Below are 26,961 nucleotides of genomic sequence, written 5' to 3'. Positions count from 1 at the left end.
AACCAACTAACAGGATTAAGGGGAATTGCTACTATTGTTTGAGAAGGGGTTTACCATGTGCACAAGAACAGCAAAAAGATTTTTGCAAATAATCTCAGTGGGTGAACAGAAGGTTAGTTGAGTGACCTGTCAATGACCTGCAAGTAAAACTAGTCACCAAAAATTCCTCACTTTCTTCCCACATAAAAATGACCAGGTACAGTAAAGTGACAGAATATTCAAGCACATACCATGAAAAAGAATGTTATTAATATAAGGAAATGCAGGTCACCTGATAATTCTTGTTTTACAAAAGAAAGCACAGCAAGATAAACTTGACAGTCAGCTACAATTATCTGTCTCTGCAGACGATCGATCATGGATGGGGCAGCCTTTCGGCCATCAACCTGTGTTTTTTAAAATATCAAAAAGATTATGATTATTATTACATTTCTAGATCCTTTTGGGCTTAGGGTAGTTAACAACATAGTAATTATACAATATAAAAACCAATATACAGTATCAAAAACAATTCCACAGTTTACAAATTTACTAATTTCAGTTTCCACTGTATAACAGGGTAAATTAAAGTGGTATCAAGTTTGGTCCAGGTGGAACTAAATCCATCTGCCTGAAAGAGTTCCATCTATAATACAGTTCAGAAGACAGCAAGAATGTTGCTGCCTCAACCATATGCCTGGTGGAGAAGTTCTGTCTTGAAGGCCTTGTGGAACTGAAATAGGTCCCCCAGGGCCCTGGTCTCTCTTGACAGAGCGTTCCACTAGGTCAGGGCCAGGGATGAAAAAGCCCTGGCTCTGGTTGAGGCAAGTCGAATCTCCTTCAGGCCAGGAACCATGAGCAAGTTCTCATTTGCTGTAGAATTCATTGGGGGATATATTGAGACAGACAGTCCTGCAAGTACACTGGCCCCAGATCATTTAGAGCTTAATGTATTAGTACCAAAACCTTGAACTTCATCTGGTGCTCCACCTGGAGCCAGTGCAGCTGGCAGAGCACAAGTGTCATGTGCTGTTGCCACAAAGATCCTGTAAGAACCTTTACTGCCACATTCTGGACCAGGCGGAGTTTCCAGAGCGGGCACAAGGGAAGTCCTGCATAAAGCGAGTTACAGTAATCTAGTATAGAGGTAGCCGTGATATGGATCACTGTGCTAAGTCAGCTTGGGATAGGTAGGTAGGTTAGATTCATCATATGAATTAAGTTCTCCAGAAGAGAAAATGTCTATTTACATGTTACACAGGATAACCTATTCAAACTAACAGTTCAAACAGTAGGTTTCTACTCTACTGTATCTGTACTGTATCTCTACTGTACTGTATCTGATGAAGGGAGCTCTGACTTCGAAAGGTTATACCTTGAAACTGTTGTTGGTCTCTAAGGTGCTACTGGACTCAAATTTACCTGTTCAGTTTCCCCTTAGGTTCTTTAAAATCTATGTGTGTAAATTATAGCACTGCACTGAGGCAGTAATGGTTTCTAACATAATTGTGTCAGTATGTTTAAAAACTCTATAAACATTGTATGTTTCCTTCTTGTTGCAGAGGCATGTGCTGTAATGTTCAAATGTCAATGCACAATGATCAGGAACACAATAGAAAATAAAAAGCAACTAAGACATGAAAACACACCATTTGCCTTCTATTCTAGAAAAGAAGACTATTCATGATGACATGAATGTGAAACCAAGGTCTATTTGAATGACATTTAGACTGTAAAAGCCAGATTCTGTTCACTGATAAACCCTCAAATCCTAGTTTGGAAACTGCACACATTAGCACTCCCACATCACTGAAATAGGAAGGCAAATAAAAAAGGCTAATCATGGACACAGAAAGAATAGCAAACACATGGGGCAAGCTCTCATAGTCAATATGTACTTCATGTGTGCTACTCTGGGGTAGAGCAGAGAACAAGCTTAGTTTGACATCGCTGCTTTGTTATTCAGTGGAATGATGATAAACAATATTGTGAAGCATCAGTTATCATCTAATTAATTATAACACAGAAGGCATCCCTGGAAATACAACTTCAGGATCTGCTTCATATTTTATTCAGTATTATTATACTAATGCTCAGCTCAGAACATCATGCAAATATAGTTAGGTTGTGAAACCAGTGTTTAGCTTACAGATCAATATAGAGATCTGTTAAATGCTGGTTTCAATGCATTACTTTCTGTCCACTGGTATCCCTGCTTGCACTACAGAAAGGAAACCATCAGGGAACTTGCCTGGATTAATCCTGATAACAATTGCCCCGAATGGCGTTCAGACACCCTAATTTACTCCTGGTTTGTGTTCTGGCAAAGCTCTCTCAGACAACTAAGAGAAAGAAATTCAGCTAGTATTTGCTGAGGCAAACTAGGATTTGAGGGTTTATCAGTGAACAGAATCTGGCTTTTACAGTCTAAATGTCATTCAAATAGACCTTGGTTTCACATTATGTCTGAACTCTTCTTAAGAGTATTTAAAGTAACAGATTAAGCAAATAGCAATTCTCTCTAAATTTTAAAAGCATATCAACTTTCAAAATGTCTATAATTGTTCCTTTTGCAAAAGGAACAATAATAGACCAGTTCCCCCTTTTGCCTCACATAAAGCTGATGATCTCCATGTTCACCTCCCACAAGTCTGGCAAAGGGGTTTTGAAATGCAGCTACACACTGGGTACTAGAACTCTATAACATATTCCCATTGCAAAATGTGTGGCACTGTAAAGGTAAGCAAACGGCAGACTTTATAAACCCAACGTTAATAATGCAAGTTCTCAATGTTCTCAAAGGAAGCCTGAGCTGAATTATTTATAAACTATGCAGCGCACAGCCTTAGGACTACTGAACTAGCAAAGATTAACAGCATCAGTGGGATACTTTAGAGGAATTATTAACCAAAATTAATCATTCTGGCTTTAGAGGACACGTGCTGACTTCATACACATAAACAGCTAGTGGTAGTTGATGTGGGACCAGCTTTTACCATTTGGCATGGTAACATACAAACCTTTTAAAGTACAAAAGATGAGCTCTGTATAGGTTATGTTGATTTCCAAGAATCTACTTAGAAGGAATAGCCGAACGAAGGCATAGCTGTCGAGTCACTACACAGGCTATACCTAGACAAGCTTGCAACTCCATATTGAAGAGGAGGGTAGAGGCAGCTGTTCTGTGGAAAAGGTCAGAACATCTACCAACTTCAGCAAATGCAATAGTTGACATAAAAATAGGACTTAATTATCAGAAGGAGGAAATGGGCTAGGCAGCAGGTAAGAGAAAAATGGGGATTGTTCTTTAAGATGACAGGAAAAATAAATGTTTGGCAGCAAATTAAACAAAGTGGAATAAATTTGTGGAGAATCTGAGTAAGAAATTAAAATGGCAGTCTGATTTGTCTGGGAGGGGAAACCAAATAAAGTTGTTTGGGGTGATAGCTATATTTGAAGATTAGATTCCACAATCCTACTCTGATTGTGCCTGCATGGAATCCAAAGAGATACTGCTCCAGAGCATAGAGATTCCATCACACACCAACTACAGATAGGAGTACCAGTGGACACCAACAGTGAATATTATTATACTGAAAATTTTACAGAACAATAAACACCATGGATGGCTCAGATCTGAAACTGAATTTGAGAACTCAAGCATACAAGACATTTTCATGTGCCAAAAAGATCCACAAGGTTAACCTCCAGAGGCAGTGACTGTACTGGTCCAGCATAGATTCATCTAAGTCTGAACAATATTACACTTACATTCTTTTTAATTTTATTTTTGATTGTTTCTATAACTCCTGCTTCTTCACTCTCACACAGTTTTTCAGTAACCTTTAAGTCATCACACGCCAACTGCATTTTTTCTTCTTCAAAAGTCATCATGGCATTCTACAGAAAAATAAAAGAATATTTGAACTGTGAAGTGGCAAGCTAATCTAAGCCTGCTCAGTACTGTTAAAACTTGGAATATTGATAACCATTTTATATACAGCTCACTAAGATGTAATACCATCTCTCAAAAAATAACTGCTCTTTGAAAACAATGGTTTTATTCATGAATCAAAATAAACCATAATTTAAGTTTAGTGCTTTGTACAATAAACACTGGCGATATCCCCACTGATGATTAATCCCAGGATACTCACCCGAAATATCCAGGTTTCACGAAGAACTCCCCACAGCTGAACCACCAAACACAGATTCATTGTGGTGCTGGAACTCCCTCCCCCCAATCCTATGTTTTTCCTGAACCTGCATGAATGTGAACCTTTAAAAAAAACACATCTCTAATCCAGATCGGTGGGGAGGTTCCAGGGTGGTCTAATTTCCTACTGTAGAGAGTGACAGTAGAGCAAGAGGAACTCTCTGATACTGCGTGGATTCTGATTTGGTTGATATAAAGCACTCAGAGCCAATTAAAAATATTTATTGTGAGATGTTACGATTTTATGTAAATTCTCTCACTCTTATCCCTTTCTTCCCCTTTCCTTAGCTTCCTTTTCCCAAACAACAGAGCCTTAAGGCCTTTGGACCAATATAGAAAATATTGTGTGCATGGCATTCTAAGTTGTTTGCTACAACTCTGCATAACACTCCTTTTAAATCTCCAATAAAAATATTTTTTTTAAAAAATGAAAAATATTTCATTTATTGTGAGGTAAAATATTCCTCAAGAAACAATCAAAATGAAAATACTGTATCTCAAGCTTGTGTTTGTTACAATATACACTAAACTAAGTAACTCTTTTAGTTACAGTTCATTTGTTTCACATTCAAGTTCTAGCTGAACAGTAAACAATCTCCACTGAACTAAATACACACACGTATATGGAGAGACTTTTCTTTTTCAACCACCTCAGTCTGAGGGCTCAGCTTAACTGCCTTAACTTCCGCTGATAGAATCTTCATTCTTTCAAAGTTTCTCCCAGTATGCAATACTCAGGTGTCACTGACTTCAACGGATTGTTAGAATGTAGCATTTTGATCAGTAGTCACAGCTGAGTTGCAGCTGATAAACTTATTATTATAAGCTAATAAACTTATTCAGCTACTGCCTGGGAAGGCTAAAGAAAACCAAAAACTTTTAAATATAAAAATCAAAAATTCAAACATGTCTACCATTAGGCTAAATTAAGCCTTTCTCCACAGTGACGCAAATGCCTTCCAGCCAATTAGAGCGCGGCGGTCTGTGCATGATGCGTGCGCAGCCTTTTGTTTGTTTGTTTTGCTTGGCTTTTCCTGTTTCGCTCAGCTGAGGCTATTGTTGAAATGTGTGCACGAGTGAGCGAGAACCACTCTAACATGGGCACAAGAGAACGGGAAAAGGTCAAATGTGGGCACAAGGGGTCAATCAGAAAAAAGCTGCATATCATGCATACACATTTACATGCTTACACTACCACGTACTGTCACAACCAAAAAAGTTTCTGCCCCTACAAGGCACGACAGCCAATCAGGATAGACCCTCCAAGCTGATCACATGTAAGTGGGGATTGTCACATTCTTTGAAACCAAGATAGGCATAGATGCCTTCACAAGAAACATGATGCGGTGGGGAGGTTGAAACCTCGATGAAAAGGTGCAGCCGCCTGCTGCCAAGCCCCGCCCCCTTCCCTGCAGGGGGTGGTGCTTGGTGGCATGCAGCTGAGGCGCACGCTGTTTCATCATGTGGGGGGGGAGCCTGCCCAGAACCCCCCACACATGACCGAAAGGCATGCGCCCAGGGACAAGGGTGATCCCATGTCCCTAAAGGCTGTACGCCTCTGGTCTCTCCCGTCTCTTTTTCTTCTGCCACAAAAAGATTGATATGGCTAGGCTATCAACTCTAGAATGTTTACGTAGGTATTCTAGTAGTTGCTATATCAGCTGGTGTCACAAGACAATTATTTTCTAAGGCAGTGAAAATGGAACCACAGAGTCTAGAAGGTAATACTCTTCAGTTTCTCAGAAAAAAAGAATATATTTCACTGTGCACTGCACTTTTTAAAATTAGATGCAGTATGCTAGGAATTATAGTTTTGCTCCTCAGGTACATCCCAGTGTCATTAGGTTCCCATTGGAATACAATGCTATGGCAGCAGCCCAAATTTAGATACAGAATATTAATATTTGGTTATTAATTAATTTTGAAATGCTATCATAAATTCCATGAACAAATTTTAAACAGCTCATATTTCACAAAAAAACACTCATATTTCTTGACCCAGAATAGGAAATGAATAAGATGCTGTACATCACAAGTTTTTTTAAAAAATAAATAAATAAATAAAATAAAAACAAGCAGAAATAAAATAAATGTCCAAAGTCATTTTATGATCTAAAATGTCAGCAAGTTTAAATTTAGGGGTTGCTTCTTATTCACTTCATGAACGTGGCACGTGTATGCTGTTAAAATGTCAAGAGACTAAAAATCAGAAATTAACTGATTCCATGTCTAACCCAACTGGATGCTTTATGTGCAGCTGAACTGAAAACACTGTCATATTCTATTAACTGCAAAGAGACTTAAAGTACAGAAATGCTCATCCAGTTACTGTTATGCAAGCAATAGGTCTATCTGCATAGATGCAAGTTGATATATCCACATTAACTATTACATCTTGAAGACAAAAGTAAATTATACTGTGAGAAGAATGTCTTTATTCTAGATGACAGGATAATATCATGTGAGCTTTCACAAAGTCTATTTAAAAGAGTGTTAAGAAAGCAAATTTCCTTATTCTTTTTCTAATGGAAGTTTTGAATAGCAAAGGGATGGACAAGGCTGCAACTATATTTAGAACAGTCACTAAGCAGAAGCTTTTCAGGGTACAATGATGCCATGGTGGGATGTTACACTGGTTCAGCAACCAGCTCCCATAAGCTAGGGTGGAAAATCTTTCCAATTACATCTTAAGGTAAGAAGAGAGGTTCAAGAGACAAGACATTGTATTATGCTTTTTTGCAAAACATGCATGTTTATAATAGCTGAACAGTGGTGCACTGCAATGCTTGCCCCTACATGCATCCAAAATGTGCCCAAATGGGCCACCATTCCTTGTCCAAATAGAGCCTAATTACAATATTGTTATTTTTTAGTGGAGTGGGGGGGGGGGAGGTTATCAGTGGTGAACTAGACAGCAGTAAGTGTTATGTGTTCCTTGCCAGGAATATACAATCAAGTCAACGAAGAAGGTTTGTACACAGCAGTTTCCTAAAAAAGGAGTTACTCAGTTCCTATCCTTTTGATCAATAACTAGAATGAAAAAGCAGATTTGGACTGTCATCTAAGATAGAGGAGAGGGCACGGAAAACAATCTGGCTAAAGTAACCTTTACTATTGCTTTGTTCTCAGAAATCACAGACTAAAAAGCAGTGTGATTTATTCACATTTGCCCCTTTGTTACTTTACATGCCAAATGGATCGCTAATTCTGGTTCGGCAGGGTGGGGTGGCAGAGTAACTTTAAAAGCCTTCACACAAAAGGCATCATCCAATGTTTTTAAAACAATGTGCAATATGCAGCACAATCCCAATCAGGCCAGAAATTATACAAAGATCCCATGATAGTCGCTTTGTTCTCTAAATCAACATTGGGAGGAGCAAGAATGCATTCTTATTTTATTTATCTGAAACACTATTATTCTACTCAGTCAGTGTCCACTAGGTGGAATACACATTAACATATAAAATATGCACTCTATGATGAGATTCTCTGAGTGAGGTGTTTTTTTGCTAATATTACTAGAAATCTAGCTATTACAATGCTTCAAAAATAGCTAACAGACTTTTTTTGCCATAGTTCAGACATGCTGAATCCAACTTTTGCACATATACTCATCCATATTCTCATCCATTTCCTTTCCTTCATGATTACAGATTGCCAAAGTATACAAATCCATATTCTATTGCTGGAGCTTTGCCTCAAAACTACAGGAGGTGGTGATGGCCACTAACCTGGATAGCTTTAAAAGGGGCTTGGACAGATTTATGGAGGAGAAGTCGATTTATGGCTACCAATCTTGATCCTCTTTGATCTGAGATTGCAAATGCCTTAACAGTCCAGGTGCTCGGGAGCAACAGCCGCAGAAGGCCATTGCTTCACCTCCTGCATGTGAGCTCCCAAAGGCACCTGGTGGGCCACTGCGAGTAGCAGAGAGCTGGAATAGATAGACTCTGGTCTGATCCAGCTGGCTTGTTCTTATGTTCTTATGTTCTTACAGTTGACTAAGGGCCTTTCCCCACTTACGGTTTGTGGCACGCTACTCTCAGCGTGAGCGATTTCCGCCGCGGAGTAATGTTCCCCACTGCCCCGCGCTCTGCACGGGGCAGTCGGAAGGTGCCATTTCTTCAGCGCCAGAAATGACATGCGCTGAGGGGATGTGAGAGCGCAGAGTCGGGGCGGCTGCGTTGTCGCCACCCGGACTCGTGGGGAGTGCCGCTGGACCACGCGCTATTTGGGGAGAGTAGCGTGCAGCAAACGGTAAGTGGGGAAAGGGCCTACCGTATATACTCATGTATAAGTCAAATTTTTCAGCACATTTTTAATGCTGAAAAAGCTCCCCTCGACTTATATGCGGGTCATTAAAATTTTCTGTGTGTTTTTACTTTGCCAGCCAGCAGGGGGCGCAGTTTTAATGCTAGCGACACCAAAATTTCAGGGTACCCTCAGAAGACACTCCTGATGGTACCAGCCAAGTTTGGTAAAGTTTGGTTCAGGGGGTCCAAAGTTATGGACCCCCAAAGGAGGTGCCCCCATTCCCCATTATTTTCAATGGGAGCTATTAGTAGATGAGGCTACCCTTTTGAGGGTCCATAACTTTGGACCCTCTGAACCAAACTTCACCAAACCTGGCTGGTCTCATCAGGAGAGTCTCTTTATAATACCAGCCAAGTTTGGTGAAGTTTGGGTCAGGGGATCCAAAGTTATTGATCCCCCAAAGGGTGCCCCATCCCCCATTGTTTACAATGGAAGCTAATAGTAGATTTTCCATTTCTGATAATATCCCTCTTAAAATCTAAGTTGGGTTACATTTGGACATACAGATGATGATGAGGATTCCAGTTTTGAAGGATTTTAACTCCTGTGTTTTAGCTTGGTTGCTGATTGAGCTAAGGTTTTTGTACTTTTAAAGTTACTGTTCATATTGTTCTTGTTGACCCTCTTTTCCACTTACAGAGCCAGTTTACTGTTTTTCTTTGAAATAAATATTTAAAAACATTTAACCTACTGATGCCTTAATTGATGTAATTTTATTGGTATCTATTTTTATTTTGAAATTTACCAGCAGCTGCTGCATTTCCCACCCTCGACTCATACGCAAGTCAATAAGTTTTCCCAGTTTTTTGTGGTAAAATTAAGTGCCTCGACTTATATGCGGGTCGACTTTTACATGAGTATATACGGTAAGTCAGTTCAGAATGCTGCTTTACATCAGAGGCAAGAGATTAACAATAGTTTGCTGACAAATGTACTACAAACTACAGTTAGAAAGAATCATGAGTAGAAGAGGGAGCGTGCATGTAAGAGTAGGAAGAGACAAGGCATGAACCTAAGGAATATCCCCAAATGTAAAACAATGTTGTTAATGGAATATGTACTCAGCCCAGTTTGTGAACCAGGTTCTTAAAGAATGAACATTGTACTAAAGCCAAAGTTTGCTATATTGGATTATGGGCATCCTGAAGAAAAATAATATTTCATAAATATATTGCATTTCAGAAATGAGTCCTACAAAACAATAATGTATTCTGAATTAAATATTTTACGTATCTCAGAAATAAGAAATACCAAAGTTCTTTGCACTCACCAAAAAACTGACAAAGCTGGCTCCAAAACTCATTAATGGGCTATGGTTTCTGTAAAACAGAAAAAGATAAAGTGACTATCTATATTTATACACACACACAAAAAATTATTGTTACTACTAGTAACTTCTATAGACAAAGTAGATGAACTACAGCCAATTAAGTATTTGGAAAACAAAAGATGACTGTGATATTGATCCTTATAAGCTTTGAAATATTACATGAGGGTGCAATGGATCACAGAAAACAAGATCCGTGACTAGAAATAACTGTTAAAAATACAGAACAACACTACAAGATGGAAATGTGCAAGGACTCATGGATGAAGGGAAATCCCACCTAACCCCACCTGCTCCTGCGTTCCCTCTTGCTCTTCTTCTGCTTCTCTTTCCCTGCCTTCTGTCTCTGTTTCCCTTCCTCCCCCTCCTCATTCTTTTGGTGTTTTCTTCCAGTAACCCACCTGCCTGATCTTCAGTTTCTAGCAATTCTGGAATGGGCTACATTATTTCCTTAGAAACATGCTTCCACCACTTTTGGGATGCATATGTGCAAAGGAATATAGTTAAAAACCTACAAATATTAACTTTTAGTGATATTATTAGCTGTCTGAAGCAAAACTTTCTAATTCCAACTATAGACAAAGCACAAATCCACCAATGTTTTGATAGAAAGATTACGTTGTGCGAAATAGACACAGTTTTGATAACATCTGTATGGATAGTTTGGTGTAATCTTTCTACATAAATATCAAGCAAAACCAGTAAGACAAAAGTTCTTAAAGTAAAACAAAGTGAAACAGCAGTAATATAATCCTGAGAACAGCTCCTAATCTAACAGTTTGCAAAATTAATGTAACAGATTTTTTTAAAGTAAGAAATATACAGAATTAATGACAATCTTTTTGAAGCTGTCGCCTTGATTCCAGGATATTAGTGTAACAGCACTGTTATCACGAATCATTCTGGCTGCTTCTGCACGGGCATTTTATGGCACCCTGGGGACGGCAAAAACGCCGTCCCCAGGGAGCCATTCGCACAGGGGGCGCAGCTGCTGCGCAGCCGCGCCGCCCTCACTTCGCCCGACCGGCGCAAAGCCAGCATTTCCCAACCTCGCTTGGGGAGCGAGGTTGTTGGGAAATGCCGCCTTGGAGCCGCTGCCGCCCTCCCCCTCCCCCTCCCAACCTTCACTTACCTGGTCCCCGGCCCTCCGGCGCGTCGCCGAGGCCTGGGGACACGTCCCCCTGCCCTGCGAGCGCGCAGGGCCGGGGGGCGTGTCTCCAGGCTTCGGCGACGTGCCGGAGGGCCAGGGACAAGCCGGGTCGGCTGGGCGATGGCGCTCCGCGGCGCCGTCGTCCCAGCCGGTTCTGGGACCGTCCATGCGGACGGTCCCAGCTGCGTCGGGTCGGCGTGGAGTACACCGACCCAAGCCCTTCCGTCTCCGTGCGGAAGCAGCCTCTGTGTATTTTTTCAGCCATTCTTTAAAAACACAACTCCAAAGCAAGTAATAAGTCATAAAAAGCAAAAAAAAAAAACAGATTTAATCTAATAGCCAACATTTGCTTTATGATATATACGTTCCAATAAACTGCAGAAACAGACGACAGTTTAAAATAGGACAACTCACATTAGTTGCAAAACAGATCAAAAGATAAAGTGAAGTAAAGGACAGTGAGGCAGGGAAGGCATTCATGAAGCAAAAACACAGGGGCTTAGACTGGCCACTGCTTGCTGGGCTGGGTCTGATGCATGTAGCTAGCATGCTGATGGTGGCCCTTCAAAGGCTAAGCCTTTCCCACGGATAGAGGGAGGATAGTGGGGGGTTGGAGCTGGAGCTAAGCTCCAAGTCCTTGATTGCAATAGAAAAAGTTAAGAATAGGAGTGGGAAAGACAGCCTGTGTGAGTGCATGAAAAGTATTGGTCGCAGTCGATCTGTGGTGACCTTGTAGGGTTTTCAAAGTAACAAATGTTCAGAGGTGGTTTGCCATTGCCTTCCTGTGCACAGCGACCCTGGCATTCCGTGGAGGGGGCTCATTCAAATACTAACCATGGCTGACCCAGGTTAGCTTCTGAGATTTGGCAAGGCTAGCCTGAGCCATCCAGGTTAGGGCCAAAGGCATCTAAAAGTGGAGTAAAAACTGATAGCATAGCTTGTTTGGAAGGAGTGAAAGGCAGGATCCAAAGTGACAGCATTAGCTCCACTCTGCTCGAGTCTTTCTTTCCTTCCCACCCAAGCGAGAAAAGTTTACATGGAAGGCAAGCTGGCAGCTCCAACAGAGTTTCAGGATAGTTAGAGTAATGTGCAGGAGTCATAGTTCTCTTTGAGGCTGACTTCCACATTGGGACCCAAAGAGATACTGCAGGAGCAACACAGAAATATCAGGTCACCATGATGTTACCCCAAGTAGGGTGTCTCCACTTTTACTGGGAGAAATTTGGCCCTAAGGATTCCTAGAACTATTGTAGATCAGGATGGTGTAGTAGTCTTGCCAAGAAGATGGCAAAGCAGAAAAGGATGAATTTATAACTGACAACATTGTTTTATTCTCCTCCAGGCTCGGTTACATTAATTGTTCTTTAGTTCATGTCCAAATTCCATTAAGGGAGGTTTTCAACATTAAAATATCTTCATTATTGATGATGATTCAAAGGTGGCCCAGGATATTTCATTTCCTGAGGTAAAACTCCAACTAATGGCTCCTGTGGTAAATTAATATAACAATAAATCAAATAATTGACCACCTGAAAACCTTTAATAGTACTTCAAAATCTGCTGCCTGAAATAAGCCGGCTTTTAATAGTAGACACTAACTGAGGCAATGTCCTTCACATTACACTATGCTATAAGGAAAGACCAGGTAAAGCACACATCAGAGGTAACTTTAGGACAAAGAATATACCGAGTAACACCGTAACAGAACAAATCAAACTGATTCTGAACTTATTTTCATTTTGTTTTAAAAGCATGCCATAATTGCATGCTATTTCAGTGCACAATAAATACTGCAGTAGGGTGAAGGATACAAGGGAAATGTGCACAACTGCCAAAAATAGTGGGCTGTAACATATTGGAGCTATTGGAATATCTCATATTCAGACAATTCTCTTATAGCATTTTTGAATCAATGGTCAACTATTGGGGTTTGGAAGGACAAGAGGTCTACGTACTGACCATCACTCCTCATTCAGCAAAATACTGTTCATTTTTATTTTATTGTTTATGATTGTATTAACCCAATTATGAAATAATCATCATTAAAACATTTCTAAAAATAGGAGCAGTTGCTTTGGCTGGATTCAAAGTGAAAAGTAATACTTCTGCAGAATAAACAAAAATGGATAAACAAAAAATGTGCAATTCATTCATGAATGACAATTAGGAAATAATTAACTAGAAAACAAAATTTAAAGAGAAAGTGGCACTGAGAGAAATCTTAATAGACTGTACTTACAGGACAAGCTGGTGCTGCAATTGCATGCTAAGTTTAAAAAATGAACACCACAGTTCAAGGCCAAAAAAACGAAGAAGATAAAGCAAGACCCACTGGAATGAAGTGGTTTGCCAGAGACACTACCTGGATTCTCTGTTAAAACTGAGTTAATAACAAATGGGGAATTCTCAACTGAACTCCTAACATGAAAGTCACCATTACATTAAAAAGCACATAGGCTTTTACCTGGAATTTTTCTATTTCACAGGTGATCGAACATATGGGGCGTGAGGTCCATAGGGATATGCTTTGGCCCACAGCCCTGGCTCCCTGTCCCCATCCTGGCAAGACATCCTATGGTACTGGAAAAATTTGGTTTCTGTAGACATATTTTCTATCAATACAGATCCAAGCCAGACAAGATGAGGGAGATCTATGTCCATGCGAGGCTGCTAACTTGACTGCAGAGGCATTTGATGTGGTAGGATGCTAATTAGGCCACATATATAGTATAAACAGCAAGAATCAAGCTCACCTGAAAGGTCACTCTTAATCACTTTAAGGGCATATACAAATGACTAGATGACTCTATTCTTGTATATATTGCTACTGAGTACACAAAGATGAAAAAATATAGAGAACAGAATTTTTTCAATTTCACAAGGCAAACATTTTGAAAACAATAAAGCTACTATGAGAAGCCAGGCTGAACCTGTGCCATGGAAAGAAACACATCTTACCATGACATGCCTTTAAAGATGACAGCACAGATGTGGGCAAAATATTTGAGGAGATAAAACTACCAGACCATGGCCACCCAGAACAGCCAGCCTGCAACTATTAAGAATAAATCATGTCAGACAACTTTAGCTCTTAAAAAAAAAATTCAGTGGATCATGGGAATGGTCTGAATCCACAATCTTGTTTACACCAAAGCATTGGATTAAAGCCCCTGTAAAACTTAGTTTGTTCAAATGAGAACTGCCTGACCACAATAGAAATGAATATGAGATGACTCAAAGAGATACATTTAATGTAGTACATGACAGCTGCTCTTACATAAGGAAGTTACCCAAATAAAATATTTTGCTCAGTTTTTGTGAATAACCTCTCAATACTTAAAAGACTCCTTCCTGGTCTCCAAATGGCCTACATTTCATCCAAATTCATAATAACTCAACAGGATTCTGCTCTACCGTTTTTCCGTATCTATTAAACATATCTGCACCACCTCACCACCAACCAGTTCTTAATGTCCTGTGCTCTCCCTATATTTTTCTAAAGATATTGTTCGGTGGATCTCATTTTTGTTCAAGCCACATACACACACTCACAGCCTGCCAGTTAATTTTTCTGTATCTATCAGCAAGGTTTCTGACAAAGTAGTTTGTATTAACTTTATCTTTTTTCAGTCCTTTGATGGCTTTCAGCTTAACACCATTCTCTTGATAAGGTTGTATGCCTTTGAACTACACAGGCTCTTAATGGGATTTACTGGCTAGAAAAGAAAGCAATTCCATATTGGCTAATCTTTTCCTGCAGTTCAGAGGCAAGGGGATAAAAATGTACAGGATACATTAGAATATTATAGTACTGGCATTCGTGCTAAATAGTTTTACAAACCCATAAAAATAGAAGATAAGCTTCCCACTGTCTTTTAAAAATTGCCCATTTTGGAAACAGAATTATTGCACCTTTTGCATTTCTATTTTTTATATATAAAAGGCTTTTATATATAAAAGGCCATAATTTTTACACATTCAATTAAAATATTCATTAAATTAAATGTATTGTCATCTTCCTGTAAAGATTACTATCAAACAAGATAAACATTATATGAAGTCTTTCAGATTTGCTGTAGAAACTGGAACAAAAGAAAGTCAACATAGTCCTGTAGCTGCTTTTGAACAACAGATAGCTAGATTCTCTGGAAGATCTTGGTGTAAATTCTACCTCCAACTAAGAGTGCCAAGCATCTGTTGTTGTACCATTGTGGCCATTATGTTGATGATAGGGGTAGTAGGTGACAAAGACTTTTGTCAACAGGTTTCATGGGTGCTTCTCAAGGGAGGCCAGCGCCAAATTTCCCAACTTCAGCACACTCCATGAAGTACATATGGACCCACACTACTTGTTTTGGAACAGAGGTTCATCTTGCCTACTCACTTTTATTACTGCTACATAGTAAATCAGCTGAAGGGGGGGGGGAGGTACAAAATCTCCACCAAGTAGTTACAGGTAAAAATTAGTTACAGATAAAAAATTACTTTTGATATTAGCCCACTTTTCTTGCCAATGTGAATCTAAAACAGCTTACAGCACCATTCCTCTCTCTTCCATTGTATCTTCATAATAAACATGTGAAGTTGGTTAAGCTGAAAGAAAGTTTCTGGCCTAAGGTCACCCAGCAAGAGGCCATGGTAGACTAGAGATCTGAAACCTGGATCTCTGAGATTCTAGTCCAACACACTAACCAGTACAGTACGCTAGGGGATGTTAAACAGCTTGCTCACCATGGCTCAGATTTGAACTGAAAGCAGACAATCACTGAGCTCACTATGATATAGCAACTTGTGGGAGCCACATCGTCTCCATCTTTTTACCAGCATGAGATCCTTCATTTAATAAGTAAGCAGACTCATATGAGTTTCTCTGCAAAAGGGATGTGCATTCCTCAGTGAAATTAGTATGGTAACCTATCTAATGGTACAGACTCTCTACACACTTGCCAATCTCATAACATTTGTAGATGAACAGTAAGACAAAGAAGAAGAAGCTTCAGTTCAATTCTGAAAATGGAGAAACTTACATTTCTGCTCCAATGACACTTTGGAACAAAGTGAAAAACTACCGCAATTCCATGGTGATATAGTTCTATGAAGGTTTCTTTCTTGCCTTAATTTTAAAATGGCACCGTAAGATCATCACCAAGTTATAACTGTTACTAGTCATTGTAAGGAAGCCTTCAATTCAACAAGCTAAATAAAGTTATTTTCTAGTTTTGTGGCTAGAACTATCCAGAGTTGTACTGATAGCATAGGGTGAAAACTTACACTACAGGATTGATTGACCAGAACTGCAGCAGGAACAGTGGCGTACCACTAATGCGCGCACACCCTTCCGTCACGTGGGGGGCACCAGGCAGGTCCCCACACCTGGCCTCTCCCACAACATGGCGACCCAGCCAGCAGTCAGCAGCTTCCCCTGAGCCAGGGCACCACTTGCTAGTTGAGTTGTTTGCCGTGGCCACAGGATGGCTTGCGCACCCGCACCCCCCGAGAAGCCGGGGGTGGAGCTCAGTGGCTGGTGCCTGGGCTGTTAGCTGCCAAGCCCTCCCCCTTCAGGCCAGCTTTTGCCCTCCCAAGGCCCTGTAACACACCCCATTGAAAGCGTACCATTGAAAGCTTAATGTTCCCTCAGCCCTGTAACACACCCCAGAAAGCGAAGGATGCCCATCGACTTTTATTTTCATTTCCAGGCACTCCCTTCACTACAGCACTCTAAAATAAATACACTGAGGCAGAAGTAAACTTAAACAGGAACACAGATTTATTTAACAGACAGCGGCGATGGGGAAGGGAAGAATAATAGCTTGGAGATGGATGGATGAGGCAAATAAGGCAGGAGGCAAGATAAATATTTACACTAAGTACACAACAGCTTGGCCCACAGGTTTAGAGTTTTTTTTTATTTCTTCAGCACAGCACTTAGGATTATTCAGTTACATTTCAGCTTAGAAGTTGGTTTCATATTTTATTCAGTCTGTAAAGTTCCTTTATCTTAGATAGTACTGGCTTATGGTTTCTACACACAGGGTCATAACACAGGCTAGGTACTTATGAATAGTACCCTCACTCAGCCCTCCTGTTTGGAAAAACCCTCACAAATAAAACAAAAACTATGCTAAGGTAAACTTAAAGCAAATCCCTTTATCCCAGATCCACTGGTATACTGGAACTCTTCTCTATCTAGAAGATATTCCTATCCTGGTTCATATGACCATTCTACTTGGCCCTCCAATAAACATTTCCCACCAGTATATTTGGTTTGTGTATAATTGCTTTATCCCAGCACTTAGGCTGATAACAATAGTTCCCATCACACACTTTGACAGAACTATTCCCTTAAAGATGTTTAGTTTTTACTCAGTTAAGGCAAACGGTTCCTACTCACAGAAATGCTAAGGACCAAAAGCCTCATAGATTGTACTGGCAGGATAACCTCCTCCCCACTCTGCATCACACTGTTACTTGGCCAATCAGAGTGCAGGAAGCCACAGTCAATCAGGTGGTTCCCCTGTTCCTAGGCTTTCTGTGCTACACTGTGAAGGTAAACAATTCTTTTCTTAGACAGAACTGCACTTTAAATTACCTTTTTTCTTGAGGTTCATCCACAGCCGACCCTGGTCCTATCAGATTTTAGAAGCTAAGCACGGTCATCCATAGCTAGTATTTGAATGGGAGATCTTTAAGGAAGTCCAGGTTGATAGCAAGCAGCCAGTGGCAAATTATCACTGCTGGTCTCCAGCCTTGAAAACTGTGATGAGGCTGTCATAAGTTGGCTACAACTTGATGGCCCTTTCCACCATCAATTAAAGGTACTACATGGACTGTATTCCAGGATTTTGGGCTTCTCTTCTGGATCAGCAATGCTGGCATTTTCCGCATGCCACAATTACCTCGGGATAGAACCAGGATGATACACACCGGATTGTTGTATGCCTGTCCGTTTCTATGAAGGAATCGAATTGAAGTACTCCAGTTAATTTTGGACGAGCCCCCGGCTTATTTGTATTTACATGCAAACAGGCAGGGGGAGCTTCTTCCTTTTGCTTGGCTCTCCCCCACCCACCACCACTACTGATCTGAGCACAGGAGGGAGAGGAGGAGGAGGAGGAAGGTGCTATCCTGCATCTCCAGCAGGATGATGCCCAGCTTGCTGTTTGCCGAACAAGGCAAACGGGGGCAGTGGAGGAGGAGCGGGTGGTGGCGAGACCCTGGACAGCCACAGTGGGAACAGGCAGGAAGGCAAGAAAAATAAACTGGTCCTTCTCCTGTGGTGTTTGAATGGCAGTGGGAACAGCATGGGATATTTTTTTAAAACTGCCAATTTAGCGATTTTTGAAAAACCCAGGATAAGGGGAATCTCATGGGGTGGGCCCAATTTAAAACCGGAAGCCATGCGAAAATCATGCGCAGGCAAGGATATTTCATCTCCCCATCCCAGGATATTTGGACCATGTAGAAAACGCCGCTGATAACTTCTTTCTACAAGGCCTGCCCTAATCTAAATGACTTGAGTGGCATCATTTTTCTGTAACATCAGATAGGGTTGCCAGGTCACCCATGGCAAGGTGGGGGCTGGGCTGCCAACTCCAGGTTGGAAAACTCTGAGAGATTTGGGAATGGAGCCTGGGAAGGGCCCTCAGCAGAATATCATGCCATAGAGTTCACCTTCCAAAGCATCCATGTTCTCCAGCAGAACTGATCTCTGTAGTCTAAAGACGAGCTGTAATTTCAGCTGATCCCAAGGTCCTACCTGGAGGCTAGCATCCCTGCTGCCAGATGGCTCCAGCAACCCTTCTATACCCAGTTCTCACACTCCACTTCAAGGACAAATTTGTTTGGAACAGCATAGGAAACTGGGAAGGAAGAAATTTGACTGCAGCAACTACTACATTTTTGTGCTGAAAAAGCCCCCCTTGACTTATACATGAGTGAGGTATACGTTAAAAAATATTTTAGGGTTTTTATTTTGTCGGCCGCCAGGGGGCGAAGTTTTTAGGCTAGTGGCGCCAAAATTTCAGGATATCATCAGGTGACACTCCTGATGATACCAGCCAGGTTTGGTGAAGTTTGGTTCAGGGGGTCCATAACTTTGGTGCCCCGTCCCCCATTGTTTCAAATGGGAGCTAATAGTAGATGGGGCTACATTTTGAGGGTCCATAACTTTGGACCCCTTGAATCAAACTTCACTAAACCTGAGTGGTATCATCAGGATAATCTCTTGTTGATACCAGCCAGGTTTGGTGATGTTTGGTTCAGGGGATTCAAAGTTATGGATTCCCAAAGTGGGTGCTCCCATTCCCCATTGTTTCCAATGGAAGCTAATAGTAGATGGGGCTACCCTTTTGAGGGTCCATAACTTTGGACCCCCTGAACCAAACTTCACCAAACCTGGGTGGTATCATCAGGAGGGTCTCCTAAAGATACTCCGAAATGTTGGTGCTGCTAAAATGAACATTCCTCCACTGACAGGCACCCTCGAATTTTCCTCAGATTCTCCCTTTAAACCCCCCCCCCCTTCTGAGTGGATTTAAAGGGAGAATCAGGGCTTACAGAGCTAGTTTACTGTTTTTCCTTGAAATAAATATTCAAAAACATTTACCCTACTGATGCCTCAATTAATGTAATTTTATTGGTATCTATTTTTATTTTTCAAATTTACCAGTAGCTGCTGCATTTCCCACCCTCGACTTATACGCGAGTCAATACGTTTTCCCAGTTTTTTGTGGTAAAATTAGGTGCGTCGATTTATATGCGGGTCGACTTATACACAAGTATATACGGGGTATGTAAAAGAGAAGCTATGACGGATATGGTGAAATTCTTATAACTTGCACATTTGGGTAAGTATTTATCTCTCTTTAATTCTATTCCACCTCATAGAGAAACTGTAAAAATAAAATAATTGGAGAAGATGATTTGATAAGTATCCAATATCTAATATAATTTGTTCTTTTAAAAGTGGTTTGAAAAAAGTGAGGGAAGAGTGAGAAAACATCACCCTCTCAGCTTCAAATACAAGTAACTGGTGCTAACGCTTTTGAAAGGCAAAAGACTTGGAAAGCCTGCTTGCTTTAAGCTTTGAAAGGCTAGAATTGTCAAACTGCTTTTAAAACTTTGGGGAGGGCTCTGAATATAAATACAATGTTACACTTTGATGTGTCTAAATGCCGTCAAGTCGCTTTCAACTTATGGCAGCTGTATAAATTAATGAACTCCAAAACAGCCTACCTTTAACTGCCTCGCTCAGGTGTTGAGTGAGGAGCAGCAGTGGCATAGGAGGTTAAGAGCTCGTGTATCTAATCTGGAGGAACCCGGTTTGATTCCCAGCTCTGCCGCCTGAGCTGTGGAGGCTTATCTGGGGAATTCAGATTAGCCTGTACACTCACACACATGCCAGCTGGGTGACCTTGGGCTAGTCACAGCTTTTCGGAGCTCTCTCAGCCCCACCTACCTCACAGGGTGTTTGTTGTGAGGGGGGAAGGGCAAGGAGATTGTAAGTCCCTTTGAGTCTCCTGCAGGAGAGAAAGGGGGGATATAAATCCAAACTCTTCTTCTTCTTGAAAAATCAGGGCTGTGGCTTCTTTCATTGAGTCAATCCATCTTGATGGGTCTTCCTGTTGTCTTGCTGCCTTTAAATTTTCCTAATATTATTGTATTTTCCAGTGTCTTCTCACAATGTAACCCAAGTATAAGTACCTCAGTTTGGTCACTTCAGCATCTAGGGATAGTTCAGGATTGGTTTTATCTACAACTTACTTATTTTTGGCAGTCCTCGGTACCTGCAAAACTCTTCTTCAAATGAATCAATTTTCTTCCTGTCAGTTTTCTTCATTATCCTAATTTACCACTCTTACATAGTGATGGGGAATACTATTGCATGAGTTATCTGGATCTTGGTTGGCAGAGTCACACCCTTAGATTTAAGGATCATTTCTAGTTTCTTCATGGCTGCCCTTCCCAGTTTAAATATCCTGGTATCTTGGTTGCAGTCTCCTTTTTAATTCATGATTAAGTCAAAGAAGATAAAATCTTTAACAATTTTCTATTTCTTAATCGTCAACCTTAAACTTGTCTAGTCATCACTTTTGTCTTCTTAATGTCCAGATGTAAACCTTCTTTGGTACTTTCTGCTTTAATCTTCAAAAGTAATCATTCCAAGTCTTCACTATTTTCTGCCAGAAATGTGAAATCATCTGTATATCTCTAATTGTTACTGTTTCTTAAGTCATAATGCTTTATATCCTTTGAAAAAGGCACATAAAAACACATTGTCCTTGTTTTTGTTTGTCAGTGGCATGTTTAAAGTATGCCACTTCTCAGAAAGTTGGGTTGTTTGTGTTTTTACATTTCCTGTGCACAACTTTAAAAAGAAAAGGTGCGTGTACATCTTAAAATATTTGCATCTAAGCCATTTTTATTTTTGTCTGTTCTGAAAACAAGATCCCTTCCTGTCCAACTGAGCCAGCCTTTTAAGCATTAATGAAAAATTATTGTAGCATAGTTTGACAAGGTGCCCTTCAGCACCAGCAGAGGCACATTTCCATGATCCAGATTAAGAATTTCACTGATATCAAGAAAACAGACATAAGCAATTTAAGCTTTTCCTCCCTGCCTTGGTGGGCTCCATGTTTAGACTCAAGAAACAAAAAATTTGGCTTTTTGCTGCCTGTTTTCTCACCACACCCAAACTTTTTTAGTAATGCAGTTCGTGTTCATTAAAAACCATTTCGAAAACCACTTATCTTTTAGCACGGTCATTTTTTCACATTTCTCCTGTTTTTTTAAATAAGCACTGATATGGATCTGTAACATCATGCAGCTGACCACAAAAAATAATGCCATATATCAGGAAAAAATCCCACATATAATACAGTGAATTTTTTTCTCTATTATAGGCACATATTTTTATTCAACAGAAGAATGCTGTGTTTTAATGGGGTCTGGTTTTAATGTATATAGAGCCATAACTATTTAATCAATTTGGTTGTCTATTGATTTTACCTTGTGCTCTACTTTCATACTTCTGTTGTTCACTGCCCTGACCCCCCCGGGGGAGGGCGGTATACAAGCAATAATAATAATAATAATAATAATAATAATAATAATAATAATAATAATAATAATAATAATAATAATAATAATAATAATAATAATAATAAATAACAACAACAACAACAACACTTGCTTACTGCAAGTACAGCAAACAGTGGAAGAGGAGAAGCATGCACTGGCCGATTATGTGAAGGAAAGTCAAGAACAGGCATTGATTGAAGTGAAGAACAGACATTTGCTGCAAACCCAGAAAACCAAACAAGAATACAGAAAAAAATGTGATTAAAATGAGGACTGAAAGCTGGCACAACGAAGCACTGCACGGCCAATTTCTGGAGAAAATCAAATACAAGGTGAATAATGAAAAGACCTGGCTGTGGTTAACAACTGGAACTCTGAAAAAGGAAACTGAATCCCTGATTTTAGCCATCCAAGAGCAAGCCATTAGAACAAATTCGATCAAGGCCAAAATCGAAAAATCCTCAGATGATGTAAAATGCAGATTGTGCAAAGAAGCTGATAAAACTGTAGATCATGTCCTTAGCTGTTGCAAAAAGATTGCCCAGACTGAGTACAAACAGACACAACTCAGTGGCCAAGATGATCCACTGGAATTTATGCAAGAGTTACAACATAAGAACAGCTAAGAACTGGTGGGAACACTGTCCAGAGAAAGTAATGGACAATGAGAAAGTCAAGATCCTGTGGGACTTTCGAATCCAAACAGACAAAGTGTTGAAATACAATATACCAGACATCATCGTGATCGAGGACAAGAAAGTGACCATCATTGACATAGCAGTCCCCGGTGACAGCAGGGTCACTGAAAAAGAACACGAGAAGGTCACTAGATACCGCGATTTGAAAATCGAGCTTCAGCGTCTATGGCACAAACGAGCTGAGGTCATCCCAGTGGTAATCGGAACGCTGGGCGCCATCCCAAAAACACTAGGGGAGAACTTGAAACATCGTCGAATTGACAACATTAACATCTGTCAAATTCAGAAGGCAGCCCTGCTAGGATCCGCATGAATACTACACCGATACATTACAACTTCCTGGGCCTCTGGGTGAGGCTCGAATTGCAATGAAGGCCAACAACCAGCTAAAGATCTGGCAGCTGTGAAATCTACAATAATAATAATAATAATAATAATAATAATAATAATAATAATAATAATAATAATAATAATAAGAAGAAGAAGAAGAAGAAGAAGAAGAAGAAGAAGAAGAAGAAGAAGAAGAAGAAGAAGAAGAATGCAATTCACTGCAATAGGGAAGTGAATTTCAAACTCTGACCCATGAGATATACCATATGGGATCTTTTCCACTTGTTCAAAGAAAACACTGATTACAGTGTCCCCCCCCCCCCATTTTAAACCTTAAAATCATGCAGTTAGGAAGCCCAATCCAAAAGGGGGTGTAATTGTGTGGCGGCCAGGGACAGTGTGGCTTTGGTACTGTCACACAGTCTCCAAAGAGGTTTCAACAAACACAAAAACTGCAAAGAAATCCCCAGCTGCCTTGTAACCGCCCTATGCAGATCAACAGGTTGTGCTTGCCTTTCTGAAGTCATAAGTATGCACCATCAAAAGGGGGCAGTCCCAAATTGAAAGCTCACTGGAAGCTGACTGAAGTCAGCTCCATCCACAGGAACACCCTGGAATGCCCCCATCATTGCTGGCATGGCTCCTGCACTGAAGCAACCCTAGTGAAAAGTTTAGATCAGGGGTCGGCAACCTTTAACATCCAAAGAGCCATTTGGACCCGTTTTCCATGGAAAAGAAAACACTTGGAGCCGCAAATACTTTTTGACATTTAAAATGAAGATAACACTATATATATATTTGTTTACCTTTACGCTTTGTATAAACAATTATATCTATATATAATATATAATTATATCTACCCCCAAATGTCCTGGGATTTGCTTGCTGGGAGTTGGCAACCCGTGACAACCATGGCTGAGGATGATCCTGGATTCCTCCCTTCCACGATCTACAAGCTTACCCTCCACTGGCTAACTCTGAAGTAAACCTTCTGAGATCCACGTGCAAGACTTTCCCCATGCGCTTCTGCCCTCCTTGGCAATGCAGAAGCAAACAATTCCCACCCATCCCCACCTCCCCATCAAACAGCCCCGATGAGTGCAACCTTGCAGGGCTGCAGGTAATAACTCCTTTAAAACCTGACATTGTCTTTCTCACCTGGACTCAGCCAGGCTGCCATCTGCCAGGAAAGCCCCTGGAGCTCAGTGGGGCTGCTGGGGGGTCTGCAACCCAAGGTGGTGCTGCTGGGGTCCCCCATGTGGTCCCGTCCCCCAAAAAGAACCCAGGGAAAGGGGGAAATGAGGCCACCCAAAGCATGGCCGACCCCTGACCCTCCATTCAAAGGGGCAGACTGAGGTTAGGATTGCGCTGAAAATCTGCGCTCCTGCAACTCCCTCCCATTTCCTGCCCTTCGTCGCTCGCCTGTTCAAAAGGATCCACCAGCAGTGCTCTGCCCCACCCCCACCCCCTGCTGTCATCATCGGTATCAGCCAACCAGGCAGCTGGGCCAGGGAAGCTGGAAGCTGCTTGGGATAGCTGTCTCGGGCTGGGCCTCTCTAGGAACGGGGACTCTTTCCCATTAACCCTTAGGGCGACTATCCAAAGTAGGCTGAGAGGACCAAGCCAGGCGGAGCCGCAGTACAAGTACGAAAGAGCCGAATGCTCCGGAGCCGCGGGTTGCAGACCCCTAGTTTAGATGATGCCTAGGCATCATGCTGTGGCACGGCAGCCCACCATCAGCATAACTGACTTGCGCAAATAGATACCGCTTATGTCAGCAATGACGTTGGCTATGATAGCAAAGCTTTGGGATTCTGTTTTTTGTGGAGTTTAGTAATTTACAATTGCCAGACCTGGCTCACCTTCATGTTTCTTTCCTAGGCCACCTACATTTGGGAGTAGGGGCTTTATTAGTGTGGCTCCCAGGCTTTAGAAAGATTTCAGCAGAAGCCAGGAGGTGATCTTCTTCAGCCAGTTCTCATTAGAGCTGTAAAACCTTAGCACGTGAGCACATTTTTAATTGATTCTGCCTAGCAAACTGTGGTGGTGCTCTGTTCAGATTGACTGTTTTCTGTTATTTAAATATGGATAGTTCTTTTATATTGTTTTAAATTGTGAGCTTTTTTGAGCATTTCAGTAAAATATGGAGGCCTTGGTTTAACATAGTGACCACGTAATTAACAGTTCTCCTCATTCACAAAATAATTCACATTTTGTTGCATACTTACGTACACTAACTACCTCAAGGTCCCCATCCGATCACACAATCAACTTAACATTCAAATCTGGTAGTGCTGATGGACAGCAGCCCCGCTCATTCCTAGAATATACATTCAAAAAATAAAATATGCTTTGCTCATGAAATGGCATCTCCCAAAGATCAGCTACTGTGGGACCTATTTTGATTCCTCTTTTCCTCCATTTGTCTGCTGCTTTCACAGGTTTTCACTGGCAGACACATCCTTAAGTCTGGTTCCTGGCTTATTATATAGGTTGGATTCTGATTTCCCTTCTTTTTGTGTGTGTGTGTGTTCCTCTTTGAGTATGCCAGTAGAGGCTGCCCGTAGCAGTATCAACAATACCCATTGGAGCAGAAGCAGTATTGCAGTGAGGTGATCTGCAGCTGTGCATGTGTGCCCTCACTCAATTCTTTATTCAAAATATCTATAAGGCCACCTTTCTTCTGGCTAAGTCAGGACCCAAGATGGGCAGTCTTTTGGACACTTGGCTCCAAAGGAACTTTTAAACTTTCAAAGAATACCAAAGAGAGTATTTATCTGCAAGAAAAAGTTTGCATGATCAGCATCACTTTCTCTTCACAGCAGTAAGTTCACATTTTGCACGTTCGGATACTAGGTAGAAAGAGAAGCTTAGAAACAGGATGGAAAGCTAACATCATAGTCCTAAGAATCACTCTAAAATAGCTCACTTTTCCCCCCAAGTGGAATATATTTAGAGTCAGATTGCTTCACATTTCAGAGCATGCATCTAATACATATTTTGGCAAGCAAAAAAAAGTGATGTCTTGCATGGGTGGAAAACAGAACATCGTCTTGAGGAAAAAACAGGAAAGAAAAAAGGCATGTAAGCAGATAATGGGTTCTACTGAACTGAAAGAAAAGGAATTTAACAGAGGATGACAGCTCTGTTCCAGTAAATGCTTGCAGAATCCAAGGAAACATTCTCATTAACAAGATACACAGCATTTGTGTTTAAAGCTTCTCTCTCTTCCACATAGAACAAAAGACAAGCTGCGCTGCTATAATCTTAGTCATGCTGTGGTCAGAGAGGAGGGAGAGAAGAAAAGTGAGTAAACCAATAAAGTGTTGTATGAAAGAGCAGAGAATGAACAGAGAGGGGAAGGGGGATGGAGCAGTGAAGTAAAGATGACATGGCAATTTATGCAGGTGGCAAATGGCTCCTCACAGGCCTACTTTCAAAGATGCAACGTAGCAACAGTGAGCAGAACTGAAACCAGGGCAGACAATAAGTGACTTAAAGCTTTCTTAATGCAAGACAGGGCAGACCTTAAGCATGAGAATAGATACCACAGGCAACATAAGCCATTCATATCAGGGGAATGGAATGATTTCAGAATGATGTTAATAATATGTTACGGTTATGGCAAAGGAAGGAGGTGGGGGGGAAGCCCTGAGACAGTAGCTTCACTATTTCATATGACCAGACCCTGCAGAGATATTGAGGACAGCAGAGTCTTTCTGTTGATGTCCCAAACATGTGGAAAATACAAGCAAGTAGTTCAAGGGCCTACAAAATAACTCTAGTAGCAAAGGAAACAGAGGCAGGTTGACCATTCATATAACAGGCAACTTCACAGAAGCAGGTAGAGTCAATCCCGAGTGGCTCT

The 26,961-nt window shown here is 41.0% G+C and overlaps 1 protein-coding gene across 1 annotated transcript in view; it reads right to left on the bottom strand.

Annotated features, from left to right (window-relative positions):
* The window catches only part of TTC39C (tetratricopeptide repeat domain 39C), a 60,692-nt gene that overhangs the window by 28,909 nt on the left and 4,822 nt on the right, over positions 1-26,961 (bottom strand). Inside the window, exons 2-4 of the mRNA XM_048508292.1 lie at positions 9,780-9,828; positions 3,751-3,879; positions 272-386 (exon numbers count right to left, since the gene is read on the bottom strand). Of these exons, the coding sequence (XP_048364249.1) occupies positions 272-386; positions 3,751-3,879; positions 9,780-9,828 (293 nt within the window). The remainder of the gene's footprint in view (positions 1-271; positions 387-3,750; positions 3,880-9,779; positions 9,829-26,961) is intronic.

The sequence above is a fragment of the Sphaerodactylus townsendi genome, linkage group LG09, assembly GCF_021028975.2.
Source record: "Sphaerodactylus townsendi isolate TG3544 linkage group LG09, MPM_Stown_v2.3, whole genome shotgun sequence".
Taxonomy (NCBI): domain Eukaryota; kingdom Metazoa; phylum Chordata; class Lepidosauria; order Squamata; family Sphaerodactylidae; genus Sphaerodactylus; species Sphaerodactylus townsendi.
The sequence above is the reverse complement of the archived record's forward strand: the minus strand, read 5'-3'. Positions and strand labels throughout refer to the sequence as shown.